The 19,502-nt window shown below is 32.1% G+C and overlaps 2 protein-coding genes across 4 annotated transcripts; both read right to left on the reverse strand.

Moving 5' to 3' along the window:
• Positions 1-269: 269 nt before the first annotated feature.
• Positions 270-2,181, reverse strand: LOC142617733 (cytokinin riboside 5'-monophosphate phosphoribohydrolase LOG1-like). Of its 3 annotated transcripts, none has more exons than XM_075790689.1 (7): positions 1,782-2,181; positions 1,525-1,622; positions 1,391-1,421; positions 1,204-1,303; positions 1,047-1,117; positions 809-952; positions 270-594 (listed from the first exon to the last, which is right to left on the reverse strand). In XM_075790689.1, the coding sequence occupies exons 1-7, from the start codon at positions 1,797-1,799 to the stop codon at positions 502-504; spliced, it is 555 nt and encodes a 184-aa protein (XP_075646804.1). In that variant the 5' UTR covers positions 1,800-2,181; the 3' UTR covers positions 270-501. The 3 variants fall into 3 exon arrangements, with proteins under 3 accessions (XP_075646804.1, XP_075646803.1, XP_075646802.1); XM_075790688.1 differs by having other exon boundaries at positions 1,771-2,181; XM_075790687.1 differs by having other exon boundaries at positions 1,204-1,421; positions 1,771-2,181.
• Positions 2,182-13,870: 11,689 nt separating this feature from the next.
• Positions 13,871-18,943, reverse strand: LOC142617252 (polygalacturonase-like). Its single transcript, XM_075790030.1, has 9 exons — positions 18,551-18,943; positions 18,291-18,419; positions 17,331-17,498; positions 17,178-17,198; positions 16,852-17,059; positions 16,142-16,223; positions 15,888-15,996; positions 14,422-14,538; positions 13,871-14,325 (listed from the first exon to the last, which is right to left on the reverse strand). The coding sequence occupies exons 1-9, from the start codon at positions 18,848-18,850 to the stop codon at positions 14,110-14,112; spliced, it is 1,350 nt and encodes a 449-aa protein (XP_075646145.1). The 5' UTR covers positions 18,851-18,943; the 3' UTR covers positions 13,871-14,109.
• Positions 18,944-19,502: the final 559 nt, after the last annotated feature.

The following is a 19,502-nucleotide window of genomic DNA, read 5'->3' on the forward strand; positions in this document are numbered from 1 at the left end:
CTCAGTTAACAATTAAGCCAAAGCACACAAGATTCCAATTCACACATCAGAATCTAATAAAAAATTATTTTTTGGTGCCAACACAATATAAATTAGAAGTAAGTGGGCCGGAAAAGGCTTTCTTCATAGCATCCCAACCCTAAAGAAAAACAATAATCACCATAAAGAATAACCATCTAGGCTCTAGCTCTCTCTTCTCTGTCCCCTACCCCACTTTGTCCCAAGTCACATATTATGCTTTTTTGACAGTCAATGACCTTTTGAGAGAGAGAGAGAGAGAATAGATTTACTGACTGATTTTAACACAGCTGCTGAATACATATGATCATGAATATACAAATGGATGATTAAAATTTTAGGATCTTTGGATTTCCCCACTTTGAGAGGAAGATAAGAGTGATAGAGAGATATTTGGCTACTTTGCCATCTTGTTTCTCTTTGATTAAATGGAACTACACCAACATATATATGATATATATACACAGATTGGTGATTAAGATCTTAGATCTTTGGGCTTCCCACATTAGATTCTAACAATTGGTTCACTTCCCAACTTTGTCCCAGTGCTACCTTGTCATGGACAGGCTCATGCTCCTGCAATATATAAAAAACAAAAACAAATCATTCCCTACTTTGCCTGCAACTTTGTTTTGTCATTCCCCAATAATTCAGCAATTGAATTTACCATATAATATTTAAATAATGACCTTTTGAACATTATATAAATTGCTTTTGAAAATAATAATAATAAAACAGAAGAACAAGAAGAAGAAGAAGAAAGAAATGTATATTCATTTTTCTTATGTACCTCCATTTTCTTTATGAGTTCATCCGCAGTATTGGCAATAATCACAATATGTCTTGCTGAATCCTCTATGAAACCCTCTTCCACTCCTTTATCAAATAAGGCAACCAAGCTATTATAATATCCATCTACGTTCAACAAGCCCACCTGTCACAAAATTCAAAATCAAACATCAAAACACATGAATATCATAAGCCAAATAATAACAATTTGGAAACTAGAATTTTAAGGGACAACTTACTGGTTTGTCATGGATTCCAAGTTGAGACCATGTTATCACCTCTAACAATTCTTCCATGGTTCCATAACCACCTAAAAAGATTGAAAATTTAATTGAAAAATACATAAGAATATGGTGAAAAAACAATGTGAAAGTGTTCCAAGCCAAGAAATCCTACCCGGAATAGCAATGAATGCATCGGCATTTTTTGCCATTTCTGCCTTCCTTTGATGCATATCTGCAACTTCTTTCACTTCTCCAATGGTTTCTCCTGATATCTGCAAGTGGGGTTCGATCAGTTCCAATATTTCATAAAGAAGATAGATAAAGAAAGCACAGTATATACTATAGGCATGAAATAGTACCTCATGAGGCAAAAGAGCTTTAGGAATCACTCTATACAAACATAGAAATGAAATAAAAGATACATGTAAATTATCTTATAGCAATCCAATGAAACACAAAAACTCATGCATTAATATAAAAATATGAAGTATACCCGAGAACATGGCAACCTCCATTAAACACAGTCTGAGAGATCAAACCCATTAGACCTACACTTCCTCCACCATAAACCAAATTGATCTTTCTCTTAACCTGTTGACTAAAAAAGTTCAATCTGATTGACATGCAAAAGGTTTCCAAAAATAGTAAATGACAAGAAAAAAGATTAAAAGTAGAAGAAGAAGAGAATGAAGAATTTGTGTCACTTTGAGTTAGGTTGATTAATTAAACTATATATTACCAGCAGTTTACCAAGCTCAAGAGCTGCATCACTAAATGTAGATTTGTATCCAGCTCTACTACCACAGAAAACACATATTCTTTTGAATACTCTTTTCTTTACATTTGGTGTGGCAGATGATCCTTCTTCTCCTTCCATTCTTCCAAAGAAAGCTTATGTGAAACACGAGAGTATCCAATGGAGAGAGAGAGAGAGAGAGTTGGAATGCAGAGAAGGTACGAGGGTATTGTTAAAACTTAAAAGAAAACAGAATGAGACACTCTTACTCTCTTGGAACTCCACTACTTGCTTTTGTCTGCTTAAATAAGTACTTGGTGTTGGAGAAGAGCACAACAAGAGCCCATCTCAGTCTCCCTTCCTTTTACCTTCCTCCACATCTCTTGCAAATCATTCATTCTCTTTCTCTCTCCATTAAATATTTGTTGAACTTTGTTGAATTTTAGAGAAATTGCCCCATACCCGTTGTCTTTTCTTTTGTGCAGCATCTGACCAATAGTTCTTGCCTTTCTCATTTTGTTGTCCTTTCTGATCTCTTTCTCTCAAATGCTTAATGGGCCTTAGGCAGACATTCATATGTATGGCTAATGTAATTTGTCATTGGGCCTTACCTTGTAGGCTAACCCTATTGATAGCTTGAGGTATAGCCCAAAGGTCAACCCAACTGATCCCTTCATGCTTGTAATGTACCTGTCAAAGTTATAACCTTTCAGTTTGCCTCCTAAAATAAAATTTTTCAATATTGGTATATTCTGGTGTACCTATTGAAATATCAAAGTACCTTTATTTATAAGATAGAACTAATACAAGCCTGAAACTATAAATCGATCAGAATGCTCAGAATTCTCCAAAAACAGCCAAAACAAACTATTACACTGAGTTATTATTTATTTATTATAAATTTCATCAAAATGTATAATATGTATTAATTTGATAACCAGTAAGATATATTTTAACCAAAACAGTTGAAATGGTATGATATTTAAAACTTAGGTATGCATGTTTCCTTGGATTCCAAGTCTAGAAGGCACTTTTTTTTATTCTTACATAGGTTCAATTGTCAACCAAGATGCTTACCAAAAAAAAAAAACTAGATTATTGTTGTGCTAAGTAACGTGAGGTAACACGTAGAAGACAAAAGAATTCATTTTATAATTGAGTTTCATTCCCTGTGCATGGTTTAGATTCCTGTTAAGATAAATCTATTTCTCCTCTCAAGCATTAGCTTCGAATCCTTGCCCTTTTTTGTGTGTCTGTAATGCGAATCTCATCATTACATTTTCTAAAACCTTTTATTTGATAAACTTGGCTTTCGTTATAGAGCGTGCATTCGAATTGTTTATTGAAAGTACAATAGAAAAGAAGGAGGAGATTTTTGTTTGCTCTGAGTTTAGTAAGAGTAAACTTAAAACGCCCATTTGAATTGTGTCTAACGTTTTAGTGCATTGAATGCGATATGGGTATGACATGAATACAACTTATGTCAACGTGTCATATCTTATCCGGGAACACTGGATGAAAGCTTTGCATCTCAACTTGATTACACCTAGTCTAGTTAACACATCAGCAGCAACTCACACAATAGACTCCCAGTGGGAAATAGTGCAAAGTGCAACAGAGGAAGTACCTGTAACCTCATTAACCACATGCAATCGCCAAGACTTGGGCTCAACAAACTGTTGGTTGATGTGGGATCTTTTAATGACTGTACTCTGTACTACAATCTGAGCATCCAGCTCAATTCAACTATCTCTATTCCCATTGTGCTCAAGAAACTATTGGTAAAAGCTAAAGTGTCAAGTACTAAGTAGATGAAAATTTATCAGCATATCATTGTACTAGTCTTGACGACGACATTGTACTTTTTACAATTAAAAATGTGAATGTGACTTGGGCCCATTATAAAGTTTTATCCACTGTTTAAATGGGGCCTATATAGCCAGAATCACCAATCTTTCTCTCTTACTTTTTACTGGTATGCCAATTTTGGGACCAAATAATTTGCTGTGGTGCTGAATTAGGAGGTTTTACTATTTGACCTTTGTACTTTGTCATTAATCTGTCTCCTTGATATGAAAATGGATGACCCCATTGCCTTTGTAGCAGTTGGACTGACTTTTTGTTTTTGTTTTTTTGATAGGGACTCTTTTTTTTTTTTTAATTTTTTTTATTTATATGGATAACTTTTGACACTTTTCTTGGTTTTTGGTTTCGATGATACTTTTGCCATGGTTTCTAGTATATTAAAATTTAATCCAACTCATTATTGGCCAGGTTGGACTGAACTAATAAAGCCAATATATTTTGCAAGGTTAAACCGTTTAAGGCTATTTGGTTGGGTCATGCACATAAAACATAATTTTATTAGGTAAAACTTAGATGCCGTTTTTTTTGTTTTTGGATAAGCTAAACTTAGAAACAATTCTTGAAGTGCTGTAATTTACGTTTTCCAATTAAATTTTAATATGTGATTGTAGTTGTATTCATCAATACATTACAAAATGTATTATCTTCTTTTATGGGTAACTAAATTCAAATATGTGGTTTATTGACTTATGCAACCACGTACTTAAATTTAATTAAAAAACTTAACAAACTATATCTAAGGTTTGTACATGTAGGACCCCATACAACATGCCAAGCCAACGTCAAAATCTTTTGAGATTAGGATGCCTATGCAAAGTCATGTTTTCTTAACAGATTCTATTATGATCTTATCCAACTATTAAATTCATTGCTCCACCGACCCTAATTATATATAGAACAAGTATACTCTATGGACCATGATGGACTTATATAGGATGGTAATCATGTGAATTTGTTCCTCTAATAAATATTTGAATCGGTTCTGATTTGCAATGTTAATATCTAATGTACAGTCCTCCTCAAATAATTATCTGATACAGTATATAAATATATACAAATGAGCTGGCAAGTAGTCAAATCAAATTGGAATGATACAAAATGAGAAATTTTTACTGCATGTGAGTATTCAAATTGAATTTGTCTTGATATTTGTTCCCTTTTGAGAGCATTATTATTCCTCCACTCACATATTTTGCACATATGGATTGCATTTTGCAAAGGATTAAGGACACCTAAAAGTAACCACCGAGCGCGTTGGTCAACTGGTAAGGGGTTGTCCTAGCTTAACCAAGGTCTCGTGTTCGAGCCTTGGAGATGCAGCTGCGTTAAAACTTGGTTGGGAGAGCTTTGCCGCCCTTGTGGTCCTACCCGGCTCGAATCCGGATTTAGTCGGAGCCCCTGTGGTTCCGGACACCGGGTGGTTTAACCAAAAAAAAAAAAAAGGACACCTAAAAGTACCTTGCAGATTAATTGTGTTAAAAAAACCAATTTGGTTAAATGATTTTGTAAATTTGCAATTTCTTTATTCTTGTACTTCGTGTTTTGCTGTGTTTCTTCAATGGAAATGATATACTTTTTTTAATGAGTGCTTCAAGTGGAGAAACTAGAGTACAGAAGGTCATGGACAAGTTGAATGTTAAGGCTTTGGAAAGAAGAGTAACATGTCAAAAGAGTACCTGTTCAATAAGTCAACAGGTCCCATATCTGTTTGCTAAAGCATTTCTTTGCAAGTTCATGGTAAGATTCCTTCTTTTGTCCTCTCTAACTAGAGGAGCATATCGGTCTGCCTCTAAGCAAGAAAGCAATAAATAATTTATTCATTGCTGGCCAACACATGTATAGTAGGCCTACCTTTGACAAAATGTAACATATTACATATATAAGCTTTAGTCTCATCTAGTCTATGGAGAGAGTACAATTAAACTACACAATTCAGTGAAAATTCCTAGTCAATTCGTATCAATATCATGTCACTTGATCTGAAAAGGATGGCACACAAGTTTGTTTACATATCTGTTTAGTTTTGTTAATTGGAAAATTTCTAGTCAAAGGAACATTTGCTGACTCAAAACCATCCTACTATGAATGAAGCCATGAGTCCCATACTAGTAGTTTGATTTTGTTAAGTACAAAGTTTAGCTATAAAATTAGTTGTAGTCTAAAATTAAAACCTTACTTAATAAAACAAATATTATTATATATTTTGAAAATCTAATCGTTGAATTATATGTTCTTTACGTTCTTAATACACATGTTAAATTTTGTGTCAATCGGGTATTATTTACTATGTGATCTATAAGCTTATATTTTATGCATAATTTTAAATTACAAAAACTTGCAATTTAAACAATTTAGTGATGACATAACTATTGATATTTAATTTTCTAAAAATTTTGCAAGTATGGAAAATATAAGAAGAAGATGTAATCTAATGATGAATTTTTCAAAATTAGTCTCTAATAAAAGGATATTAAGTAAGATTGTAATCTTAGGCTACAATAAATTTTGTAACTAAAATTTATCATTTTCTTAATTCTCATTTATAATCTCTAACCAGTTGCACTGCTTCGAATGCAACAAAAGTCTCTTAAAAGTCATCATTGTCATCATCTTCTGCTATAGTCATCATTTAAGAGATTGATAGCTTCGCTCCAGCTTAATTATAGCAATTTTCTTCCCCAAAAGAGTTCCATCGCAAAGATTGCAGAGTTCCATCACCAAGATTGTGACAGTACACGCAAATAGGAAAAAAATTCATATTGTACATTAGGCTTTTCTAGGAAACTTGGCTTCAATTTGATTAAAATAATTAATTAGAGAAAAAAATTTATAAAAACAATACTACACAATTGCTTTTTTATTTTTATTTTTGGGACTAACAAATTATAGAGTATAAATTACCAATTACCTCTTCCCTACCTCATAAAAATGGGAGGCTTGTGCATTGTGGCCCAACCTTTAAACTGTCACGTTACGAACCCAACAATAAAGATAGGCACATGATAACAGCCGCACGCTCATGTTTATAAAATAAGCACCTTACAAGCGTGCAAAGCCTTCTTAGCAATTAAAATTTATCCTCAAAAATTAAATCAAATAAATCCAAAATACCTCAACAATTTTTTTATGAATAGATCTCCAATAATTCAATAGGAACAAAATCCAAACCTCATATACATAATGCCAATTGGCCAGTAAATATAAAACTATTAGAAGACCATCCAATCCCAAAATCACTAAGCTTCTTTTCTGCTCACAACACAACATCAAAACTCCTAAAACTTGCAATTCTTCAAAATCTTAAACTGGAGGGGAAAAAGGGGGTGAACTCACAACTCAATAAGTAACCAAAATCCTAATAAGTTCTATCAAGCAATAGATCTGTAAAGTAATAAGATGTAATATGAGTTTTCAAAAGTTATAATATACTATGAGTTTTCAGAAAATAACTAAGAAGTTTCATAGTCTTAAAATAATAAGTTGCAAATAGATCACATACTTTAATCTTACAAATATATCATGCATAGATGGTTTAGAAAGTAGTCAATTTTCCATATATAAAAAACTATAACTTATAATAGGTTCCAAAAATACATAAGCAGTTTTAATGACTCAAAATAGTTCAAATACTCAAACATTTTCAAAATCACACATGTAGTTTTAAGGACTCAAAATAGTTCAAAAATTCAAAAGTAATTCATATTCTTAACAATCATATGATTATGGTCATGCTATATCCCCGTGACTGGGTATCGGAGTACCAATGAATAACCCCCATTGGCTGGGTATTAGAGTACAATGAATAACTCACACTGGCTGAGTATCAGAGTACTAATGAATATCTCTCATTGGTTTGGGTATCAAAATCAATTCATAGTCAGATTGTCCATAATCATATATATGAAATCATAGTTTCTAATAAAAATATATCTTATTCAAGCATATATATATATAAAAAGCATATACTCAGTATTAAAATATATTTGTAACAATCCTTTACTAGAAATCATTAATACAATAGAAATAAAAATTCTAACAATTATAAACATAATATATTTGTAACAATCCTTTACTTGAAATCACTAATACAATAGAAATAAAAATTCTAACAATTATAAACAATTTTCAGTAATTAAAAATACGTTAATATAAGCAAAATGAAACCCAATTAGGATAAGGTTACTTACCTCTAAAAGCCATATCAAAAGGAACTTCTCCCTAACACTCCCTCTAAAATCCTTAGATATCACCTAAATTTTTTTTAAAATATAATTTACTCAATAATCTAATATTTTTAAATAAAGCTTATATGAATACTCGGCTAGAAGAGAGACTGTTAAAAATATCTAATGATTTTCCACTATTATCTCATAGTTAAAAATCCACATATTCATAATATATATATTTCTTCCACTTTCTGCCACTAATAGTACCTAGGGATAAAGCCTATAGATACACCATACGTATAGCCATATAGGGTCAAAAGTACACCACCTAATCTTCTATACGTGTGCTCATATATATATAATCTCCATTCACCCCTAATTCTCTTTGAGATCAGGACAAAACTAGGAAAAAGGTACTATATTCTATGTCATACAAAATCAAGCTTACATGGACACCATAACCTTTTGCTATTCACCAAAACTCCAAATTGGTAAACCTGTGCAAAATCGGACCCAAGAGCCTTTTTTTACACTAAACGCATCAAAAGGCACAAAGAAAATAAATCAAATTCCTTCTTCGTTTACATCGTTAATCTCATATATAAATAGTCTTACTATTTGCCAAAATACTTGCATAAAAGAATATTTTAATTCCATATAAAGCCTAAATTTGACAACGAACGAGATTTCTTAGGTCTTACCTCAAGTGTGCCGTTAATCTTTTATTACTTGAACAAACTTAGAAGTCCTCCTCCAAAATATCTATCATTATACTTTAACTTAATTAACTTATATATATAGTTAGGATTTCAACCTAATTTTCTAAAAACTCCCTTAATACTATTAATTATAAAAATTGACTCCACAAAAAGATTTACTTAAATACCCCTCTCTTTAAATTATTATTATTATTATTATTTTATTATTTTAAATTTTTTTTTCCGGGTATTACATTAAACTATAGACCATAGTTTTAAAAACCGGACCGGACCGGCCGGTCCGACCGGTTCAACCGGGAATCGGTCATCAATCCGGTCCGGTTATGTTATAAAACCGAAAATATACTAAAAACCGTTAAACAGTAAAAATCGGCCGGTTCAACCGAAAAATCGGAAACCGGCGCAGTCGAACCGGTTATGGCCGGTTGGGTTGAAAACTAAAAACTACACCGTTTTTTGACTTTTTCCCAGCCTAAAACTACTTTGTTTTGGAACATTCTGGTCAGTTTTGGGCGAAAAATGCTTTTTCGCACTGAGTGCTTCTGCAGTTCTGCCTTTTGCAAGATTTTTTTGACAAAAAAAGCAAAAGAAAGAAAGAAAGGAGCAGCGAGCCAGCGACTGCACAGTGACGATGTAATGCTCTTCAAGATTTTTTGACCAAAAAAAAAAACCTATGACTGTTTCCGTCAGTGAGACTGAGAAGGAGGCGGAGAAGGAGTTTTGTGAGGAGATTTCAGATTTGTGAAGAAGAAATAGAGAAGGGGGAACGCGTAAGGAAATGTGTAGGCTTGGAAAAGTGTAAAAAATAGAAGGCATTGGGAAGGTATTTTTCTTTAAATGGGTGGATGACCTGAAGAGATGTGCAAGCAATAGGCACTAGGCTTTGGGTAAGTCAAAAAGAGGCCTTGGGATGGTAAAAAGTACAAATGGGTGGATGAGAAAAATTTATGATATTAATAAATAAAAAAAAATAGAAAGCAAGAGATAAAGATGTAGAATTAAAATTTAAAAACGGTGGAAGATTTATTCAAAAACAAAAAAGGTGGAAGAAATCACTCATCAAACGGTGGAGAAGAAGGGAAGAAAAAAAAAAAAAAAAGGATTGGACTTAGCTTAGGCAATGGGAAAAGTCCTTCTCACGTCAATTCATCTTCAATAGTTATCAATTTGGACAGGAAACTAACAAGTAAAAATTAACCTACAAACATATAATATTTCAATTTATTATATTAAAGATGATTGTCTAATTTTATTATGTTAAATTTTTTAAAAAGATGTTATATATTGTATTTTTTTAATGAAATATATTTATCACCATTAGTTTGTTAGTTTTAGTATATTAAAATATTATTAATTATTTATATAATTTAAATAAATAATAATTAAATTATTTATGACGTCATCGGTTCGACCATTGGTCGGACCCCGGTTCGACCAGAAAACCGGTATTTAGTTCTTTTTCCGGTTCTTTCACCGTACCGGTTTTTAAAACAATGCTATAGACTATATTGCAACCACCAGATCTTTCGATGATTTTGAGTACTTCTGCAGCACTATTGTTCATCAAATGGCAGCATTATGGCAGGAACGTCCAAGTTCTTACAAGTCAGAGTAGCAACTGATGATTCTAACTAGCCTATAATAATCAGCTGATTCATGATCTCTAAGTTTATCCAATTAATGTATCAGTAACAAAATCCATGCACATGTCACATTATCCATCACTAAAGGATGATCTTCTTCAGGGCCTCTTAAGCTTATATCACCCTTCTTAACACATTCTAAAAACTCTACAAAATTTTCCCTCTTCAGCATAGCATCCCGTTTTCCCAACACGGTCACTAGGATGAAGTGCTGGGGTCCAATTTCTTGATCACCAAGTAAACTTGCTATATGGGCAGATGTCAAGTAAATGTTACTGACTGCAATGCAATCTGCAGATGATTCACATAATATTGATTTCATCTTTGCAATATCAACAATCTTTGTAACACTATCAGCAACACTTGTTGAGAAAGTGCCAATAAAATATGGTGCTCACAAATGTATTATTGACCGTCGCAACTCCGTTGGAAATCAGCTAGTTCAACCACTCTGATAACCTCATCTTTAATTCAGTCCATACTTGCCACACTTCAAAGGGGAAATAAGTTCCAATTGAAAATTTTCCGACTGTTATTCAGAGAGAACAAAGAATATTGAGAAGTTAGTAGGTGTAGAAGCATTGATTATATTACGTAGTAATATCTGTTTGTAACGAGCTTTTTCGTTAGCTAATGTAAACTTTTTCAAGTCCATATATACTTTAACATACTTCTAATAAACTAATGGCAAGCAAATATTGAATTTTAAGCTTATTTAAATTAGCATACTTAGTAACCCCAAAAAAGAGAAACATATATATATATATATATATATATATATATATATATATATATAGCATAAGCCATACCAGTAGTAATTATGATGATAAGGGCAAGAGGCTTATAAGTATTACTTATTTTTGTCTCAAAGAAGCAATATAGAAAGCCCTCTACGCAAACCCAGATGATAAGAAATGTTTTTCTACAACCCAATAATATATATTAATCTCCCTTAAGGCATCTACAACCAAGAGATCCCAAATACATGTACAATATGGAGACGTTCAGCCCATCCAAGCTCCATGACTAGATGACTTCTTATACATTTCTACCTTTTCAATCATTCTTGATTCATGTTTACTAACATAAAATCGCTTTGTATCTTTACACATGCATGCATTGTCTTGAATCGACGTCCTCACCTCATTCTTATTATTATGAAAGGAGGAAGTACCCGTTGAGCTATTAATCATTGTCGGATTATTCATCATGTAAGCAGCAAAGTCTTGCTTCGTTCGTTAGTAGTAGAAATTTCTCCAACTTTATTTCTACTAGGGTTTTGAGGCATCAACTTTAGTATTTCATGATAGAGATCATTGCACTCAATGCAAAACTTTCTTGAGTATGTCAATGTATCAAAGTCTTCCAAATTAATTAAAAACACTCAAAGCAAGGTTTGTAAAGCTCTTCACCAAGCCTCGATACTTTTTATGATCTCCACGTTCACAAGAGAGTGATTCTCTGAAACTGTTCCACTTAATAGCAGACATTGCTGCTATGATGATTGGTACTAACGCCCGTGAAATCATATTCACTTGGTCTTGCTACGCCTCCATGTTTTTCACATGTACCGCAGCCTTGAAAATTAATTACAAGGTTGCATATAACTATAAATAAAGACTAAACGCAAAAAACCCTAAATAGAAAGTAGTAACCTATATGCATATAAACTTGGGAAGATATTGAGACTGAATTTATATTAATTAGAGTTCATCCAGTGCTTTTTCCTTTCACAATAAAATGATTATCCACATAAATCTTGTTCTTAGTTGTGGTTGATTTATTTTGTAACATTTGTTGATAACTCGCATTACATTGAGCAATAACTCAATGGTTTTTTAGAATTTTTTGTTTGTTTGTTTTAAATTAAACTGTGATAGCTTCAAATACAATAATGTTTACCTCAATTTCAACACTAAGTTTTTTTGTGGTCACATGATAACCCATGATTAATTCTTTTCTTTTTATTTTTTAAATCATTTTGAACATACAACAATCGCATCATATATGATGGTAATTTTATCACATTTGTTAACAGCTCATGTAACACTAGACAGTAGCACTATGGTTGACATAATACTCTGAAAACATTAGTGGTAACATAGAAAGACCAAGATACTAAGACTTTCCTTTTTCATTTGGTCATTGAGTGCTATGTTTCATTGGTCACTGTAACTACTACCAACCACCTCATTCTGACTATAGAAGTGGATGTCAATACAGGAGAGGCTTTCTGGAAAATGGTGTGCATAATTAGTCAATCCCAAATAAGAATCAAGTAGCTAGGTTTGTTACAATAAGCATACAACAAAAAGTCAAAATTTACCACCTAATAGTGGTTGATTAGTACATAAAAATATTGTGATCATCAAACAATAATTCCCCAATGTTAGATTTGGCCAAATCTTTTCCCCAAACTACATCAAACACAATTTAATAGTATAAACCTAGAAGTGTTTGGTTATAAAAATAAAATACACATTGACATTGTTAGCCCAAACTAGTTTCAACTTTTTAATTTAAAAAAGAGTTAGAAATATTGGATTGACTCCTAAGTCCCAAGCCCCTTTTTTAATCATTTCCATGGTAACCTATATTAATGATAGGGAATTGACATTGGATGCCAGTTATATATTTAGAGAGAGGCACAGTTCCAAGGCCCGATCTGCTAAGTACAACAACAATTAAGGTGCTTGAAAAGACCAATCTTTGTAGGCTCTTAACCTAGGCCCTGGTAGGAAATTAATGGAATATATTATGGATCAGGCTAGATCCATATAGGTAACAATATTGGTTGATCATGATATTTATCCGTACGTTCCAATTTTATTGGATGTACCATGTATGAAGAAAGATCCAAAAGCCAGTTTTCATATGTCCTCTCGGCCATTATTGCTCCCCTTTTCACCAACTAGCTATTACTTTATGTCCCAAGGCCAAGGGTAACTAAATTTAATGAATATTGTATTGGGGCAGATGAAAATAAATTGATCTGTAGAAGGAAAAGACAGAAGTTTGGTACTATAATATAGCACTGAAAATGTTTTGAGTTTGGTTTTTTCTTGGAGATAGGTATCTAACTTGACGTGGATAGACAGGGAGAATGAGGCCATGACTTTGTGATTTTATTAGCCATGTAGATAGAGCAAAATGACTTATTTATTTATTTTTAAATATTTGCTTATTTATTGAAAATTAGCAAAACTACTTCAATGGTACTTAAAAAAAGTTGTACATAAAAAAAAAGTTAAAAGAAAAAAAGAAGTTAATCTAAACTCACTTGTATGTTTGGATTAGTTTTTTTCCTGATAGTTTATTAACATATTTGTTTATGTATAACTTTTAAAAGTTTCGTATTTCAAAATGCAATTATACTAAGTAAATAAACTTCCAAGTAAAAACCTGATCCAAACTCACAAAGGGTTCACATAGTTGAACCATAAAGTGTTTGTTTGTCAGCAACTTTTCTTTTAGTTTTTTAGCTTGTTTATTTATGTACGGATTCTTTAAACTTTTAACCTTTTAAAGTACAATTATGCTTTCACTAATTTTTAGCAACACAACAAATGGGCGAAGTACTCATCCAAATGCACATAACTATGGATTAATAGATTTTGGCTGAGTTGGGGTGAATTAGTTTTTTTTAAATATTGCCTCTCTTCCCTGGCCTCTCCACGCAATGCTTTGAATATTGCCATAAAACTTTGGCTAAAGCAAACCCATGTTTTATTAAATTTTTGAAGGGAAAACCAACAACTTACAATGAAATTTAAATGTATGGTATTCCTAGCTATTTACGATGAGATCTATCATCTATGTTTGTTTCAGTTTCAAGACCAAAACAACATGATGCTTGACTAAATCTATCACTATAATGCTAAATCAAAGGTATTCAAAACATTAATCTAAGAACATGAACGTTTGTTTTCCCCCCATCTTAATTTGTAATCAGCACCCTGGAGAGACATTCCCCTTTTTTGACAATCGAACTTTCAGACAAGTAGCATCGACATCTCCATTGCCTTGGCGTACCAGATTAACATCTTGCAACAAAACCCCTTGACAAGGAAAGCTCTTGCTGCAATTGAATGTTATGGCCTCTTCTGATGCACTAGTGCCTTTGATGTTCTTGTAAGACACATTGCTTATTTTCACAGCTGAGGGCTGCATATGGATGAATATATGCCATTAGATTGTTATTTTTCATGATGGTTGTGACATTGTGTGTGAAAGTGATTGGCTTTGGTGTATATATATTACCTGTTGTTGGCATGGTGATTTTTGATCACAATAGTTTTGGTCTATGATTATAGGATTGCTGACATTGTTCATAACCACATTTTGAAATATGATGTTTTTTGCATACCCAGAGCCTCCCTACATATTGAAAAAGAAGAAGAAAAGAAAGTGAACATACAGTTATATAGAAAGTACGTTGTCTGATAATAACAAATATGTCAAATTGTTAAAATTATCATGAAAAGTTTGACTAACAGATTACAATACAATTCAACGAAGATTAATTCAAGGAAAGAGACTAAATAGAATAATAGTCAAATAAAAGTGCTAAAATAGTGGTTATATTAGAAAATTAGTTAATCAATAGTTTAGTTAATTGTAGGCCCAAGCCTGCAATGATTATTTGTGGAGCACTTATATTTCATGTATATCTCTCATAAGAGTATGGACCGTATGATTACACATATGAATCTTTTAAATATATAAATGCAAAATTTTCGAAGTCATAATTTTTAAAATATTTTATACTTTCAAGAAAAGTGATAAGTTTTCAAGAGAATGGCTTGAGTTTAAACCCCCAAAAAAAAATCCTTTTTATTTTTAATTTTATTTTTTAAAACCTTTTAATTGTTGTCTACTCCACAAAATTATACATGCATGGGCATAACCTTAAAGGGGTAACATATTTGATTAGGTACCTTTTTTACTATGAAATAGTCATCATTTCCACCTCCCTTTTAAACGTAGTTGGTTGTTTCTACGACTCCATTACATATATGTTACGTGGCCATCATTGCCATGCAAAGATGCATAAGTAAATACAAATTCTAGGCACATGAAGATGTACGAGTACAAAGGAAAGTTAAACTAAACATTTCTCTGTACTTTGCTTGATCTGTTGCAAAGAAGTAAAGAAATGGCAAAATTGTATAACTTGTTTCCAAGTCTTTGTAGGTTACATGTCAGCAGCAGCAACAAGAAAATGTGTAAACTTGTTAATTTTTAAACCGTGGGAGAGTGATCAAAGAAAGGGAAAGAAAAAACGTCACAACTAAAACCATTGGTTTTGGGTCACTATATATGTTTCCATCATTTTCTAAACTTTCAATCTTTACATTGTTGACTTATTTCACAAATTTAGTAGCCTAACTTTTGTTTCTCTTTTGGGTATATTTTTTTTCTTTGAAATTTTTTTTTCTACTCGAGAACTTTGCTCCTACATTCACGCAACATTATGAGGTTCTCATTTTTTCTGACCCCTTTGCAAAGTTTCAACAAGTTTTCCCAAAACGTAATAGGACTTTGACTTCATAAGTAAGCAGTAGATTTAGTCATCTGGTATTAAAAAAAAAAGCAGTAAATTAAGCTCAATTTTCAAACTTTAGCTATATATTTCTCTGAAGAGTATAGACAAAATGTGTTTGCACATGTATGATGATAACAGTTATAGAGTGTCATAAAATGGGTTTTTGTAAACAAACTTTTACCTGCCAAGTCTTTATTCTCATCCCATTTGTGGTTCCTGTGAGTTTTGCTCTATTCACCATGACATTAGAAACTTCTGCTTCTGAATTACCAGCTCCTAAGCTACCAATGCTGCAAAAATAATATAATTATCAAAACAAGTAATAAGTTATTCAATAAAAACCACCAACATGATATTCGTGCATCATGCTAGTAGAAATAGTTTAGTTAAAATCCACTAATTAGGTGTAAAGCAAGTTAGACTTTATATATATACCTGATTCCATGTCCTGGTCCACAGGTAATATCCGTGGCTTGAACATTTTTAGACCCACTTACAATTGAAATACAGTCATCACCTTCAATTAAAAAACAGGAAAAAAAAAAATTAGCTGCGTTGAACGAATTTCTAGCTATTTAATTAATTCATTCTTGGTTAGCTATTTCATTAATTATATTTTCGTTTTATATTCAAAATTTGACGCATCTTTTTTTGAGGCTTATGTAGCAAATTTGTAATAATATTCTTAGCACTTGGTTTATTCATTAATAATATTTTCGTTTTATATTTCATTAATTATTATTTTTTATTTGTTAAAGAAAGGTTTACACATTAACTTAGCCTCCATTTGGATTGCACTGAAAAGGAAAAAATTTGCGTCTGACATTTTTTGTATGGGTCTTGTGTACTGTTTACGAGACTCGCAAGTATGAATTTTAGCAAATTTTCCTTTAAAACTAAGTCTTAACGCACTATTCACACATTTAAAAGTTATTTTGGTATAATATTTTTAATTTTCAATAATAATCGGTATCCAAACAGACACTTAGCAATTAATGTGATTGATAGTATGATATTACTTTAACAAAGTAATAAATAAATGTTAGAATTTTTTTTTATCATATATAATATAATATGAATTATATACTATATAATTTGTACTATTTATAGAAAATAGAAAGTTCATTCTTCTCTAGGTCTACTACCTGTCCTGATGACACAGTTCTGTATTTGAATGTTTTGCGTTCCTGTGACATGAATTCCATCGGTATTGGGGCTATTGCCTGGTGCAGTCACCACAAGATTCAAAGCTTTGACATTTTGACAATTCTGAAAAATAAGATGCATTTGCTGTGCATTTTTTATCCTTATGCTGGACACTCTCACATTCTTGCTATCTTGGAAAGTCACAGCCTATAAACAAAATTTTCAAAGACATCAAAGAAAATAAAAGGAAAAAAGTTAGCCTTCACATGACCATATCTATAATGTTAGGGAAGTCTTAGAAAACGGAGAGGACAGATTAACTTACAGTTGGTGCATGCTTGCAAGGCTGCAAAACAATGGAAAAGAAAGATAATGAATAATTAGTTCATTTATTAGAAAGAAAAAAAGAAAAGAAAAGAAGAGAGAACTTAAGTTGGTAAAAAATCAAATAAAAGCATTAGATCAGCCATGCACATACAAGTTTATCGTTGATCTTGCATGAGCTTTCCCACCATATCCTCCCATTGCCATTGATGGTGCCGCCACCTTCAACTACGAAATCTTGAAGTTTCTCAAACACAAGCCAATGTAGTGTATCTTTTTCATAATCTGATTTGTGAGAAGAAGCTTTAATTGTTCCATAGACCTGGTAAAAAAGAAAAAGAAAAATATTATTTTTTTCTTTAGGACTAACCAATATCAATCAATCAATACATGTACAGACTATAAACCTCATATAAGAGAGTATGTGGTTCTGTCAAATTTGTTGTGTTACACTAATAAATTATCATGTTTTAAAGAGATATATGTGTAACTTTTGGTATACGATAGATAGATAGATAGATATATATATATATATATATATATATATATATATATAAAGGATAGTTTCTTAGAATCCTCTTCATTTAGCCTTTCACCTAATCAAATTTACATTTATGTCAAAATAATACTAATAAATTATCATGTTTTAATGGGAAAAATGAATTTATTATCATTTATTAATTATCTTGGTATACTAATTATTATTGTTATTTTTTGAAACGATACTAATTATTAATTAATATATAAACTTTTCCATACTTCCAAATTAAGGTAAATTAAAATGAAGTAATATTTTTATTATATATACATGCAGTTATATATTTATTATTAATAAATTTAAAGACAAATTTTTTCATAACTACAATGATGTTATTTGTGAACTCTAGCTAAAGTGATGTTTTTTCGATGATAATATGACGTGTAAAACAGTTGAGAAAAAGTTTGTGCCGTGACTAGCATTAATTATTCATATGTTATGCATGTAGATATATATGCATGTTTGAATAAAACTCAACTTCAATATAAAATCAATCGGATTTATAAGATCGAACCAGAGAATATAAATTGACTCGACATGATAGCTCCTATAGATGCATGCATGGATAAAACTCACCTTCATTGTAAAGTATGGTTTGCAAGGACCTGAGAAAGTAATTGGCTTAAGATGATAGTTCTTATTTGCAGGAACCACAAGAGCGCTATTTGCAGAAGAACAAGCCACCTTCCAAGCTTTCCTAAATGCCTAACAAAACCAAACCAATATCAGACCAACATAACATTCAAAACCAAATCATGCAAAAAAAGGCAGAATTTGAAAACTGAATAAAGAAAATTAACCAAAATATATGCTTTCTTGAATGGGATTATATATACCTCAGTATCATCTCCTCCATTAGCTTTAGCTCCAAAGTCATCTACATTAACCAGCTTTTGTGAAGTGCCTGCACTGCTAAGCCTTGTTTTGAGACCAAACCTTTTGGTCTGAGACTTCATGAAGTCCATGAACCTTGGCTCATGTTTATTACCCTCGTTAATGGTGCCCATTGATGTAGTGTGGGCTATAGGATCAGGACCTCCATTATTAGCATGTGGGTCCTCTTTGTAACTGCTAAAGCAGGTTGAGAAAGAGGCTAGGATTATGAAAAGTGTAAGAAATTGGCTTTGTTGAGACATGTCTTTCGCTTTTGGAGAAAAAAAGCAATTGTCTTAAAGATGTGCAAAAAGTTTTTAGGATGATAGAAGGTATGAATGTGAGCAATGAAACTGCTTTGTCATTAAGGGACAACGTATTTATAGGCTGAGTTGGGTTTGTCATTTTAAGAGAGAGAGAGAGAGAGAGAGAGAGAGAGAGAGAGTTAATAAGGTTTGTGAATTCAAAGCAATTTGGCATTCAGAGAATTTTATTTATTTTATTTTATTTTCTTTTAATGAGTCAAAGAGGTATGGACTACTGAAATAGAAGAAACTGAGAAACAAGCTTCAATTGGAAGGTAGCCAGATTTTCGTTTCAAAATTGTTTTTGTTCAATGAAGAAAATCAATTTGAGCTCGATCGTCAACAATGGGTGCTTGTGCTTGTGCTTGTCTACCAACATATTTATGTATGATAAATTTGTAGTGCTAATGTATTTTTTACACAGTTTGATACTTAAATATATATATAAACTCAGTTATGAGCACGTGGTCATAAACATATGCTATGTTTTAAAAACCGGACCGGACTGGCCGGTCCGACCGGTTCAACCGGAAAAACCGGTGCAGTCCGGTCCGGTTATATGTATCAAAACCGGTCAATAACCGGTCAAAAACCGGAAAACCGGTCAAAA

Source organism: Castanea sativa, chromosome 11 (genome assembly GCF_040712315.1).
Source record: "Castanea sativa cultivar Marrone di Chiusa Pesio chromosome 11, ASM4071231v1".
Taxonomy (NCBI): Eukaryota; Viridiplantae; Streptophyta; class Magnoliopsida; order Fagales; family Fagaceae; genus Castanea; species Castanea sativa.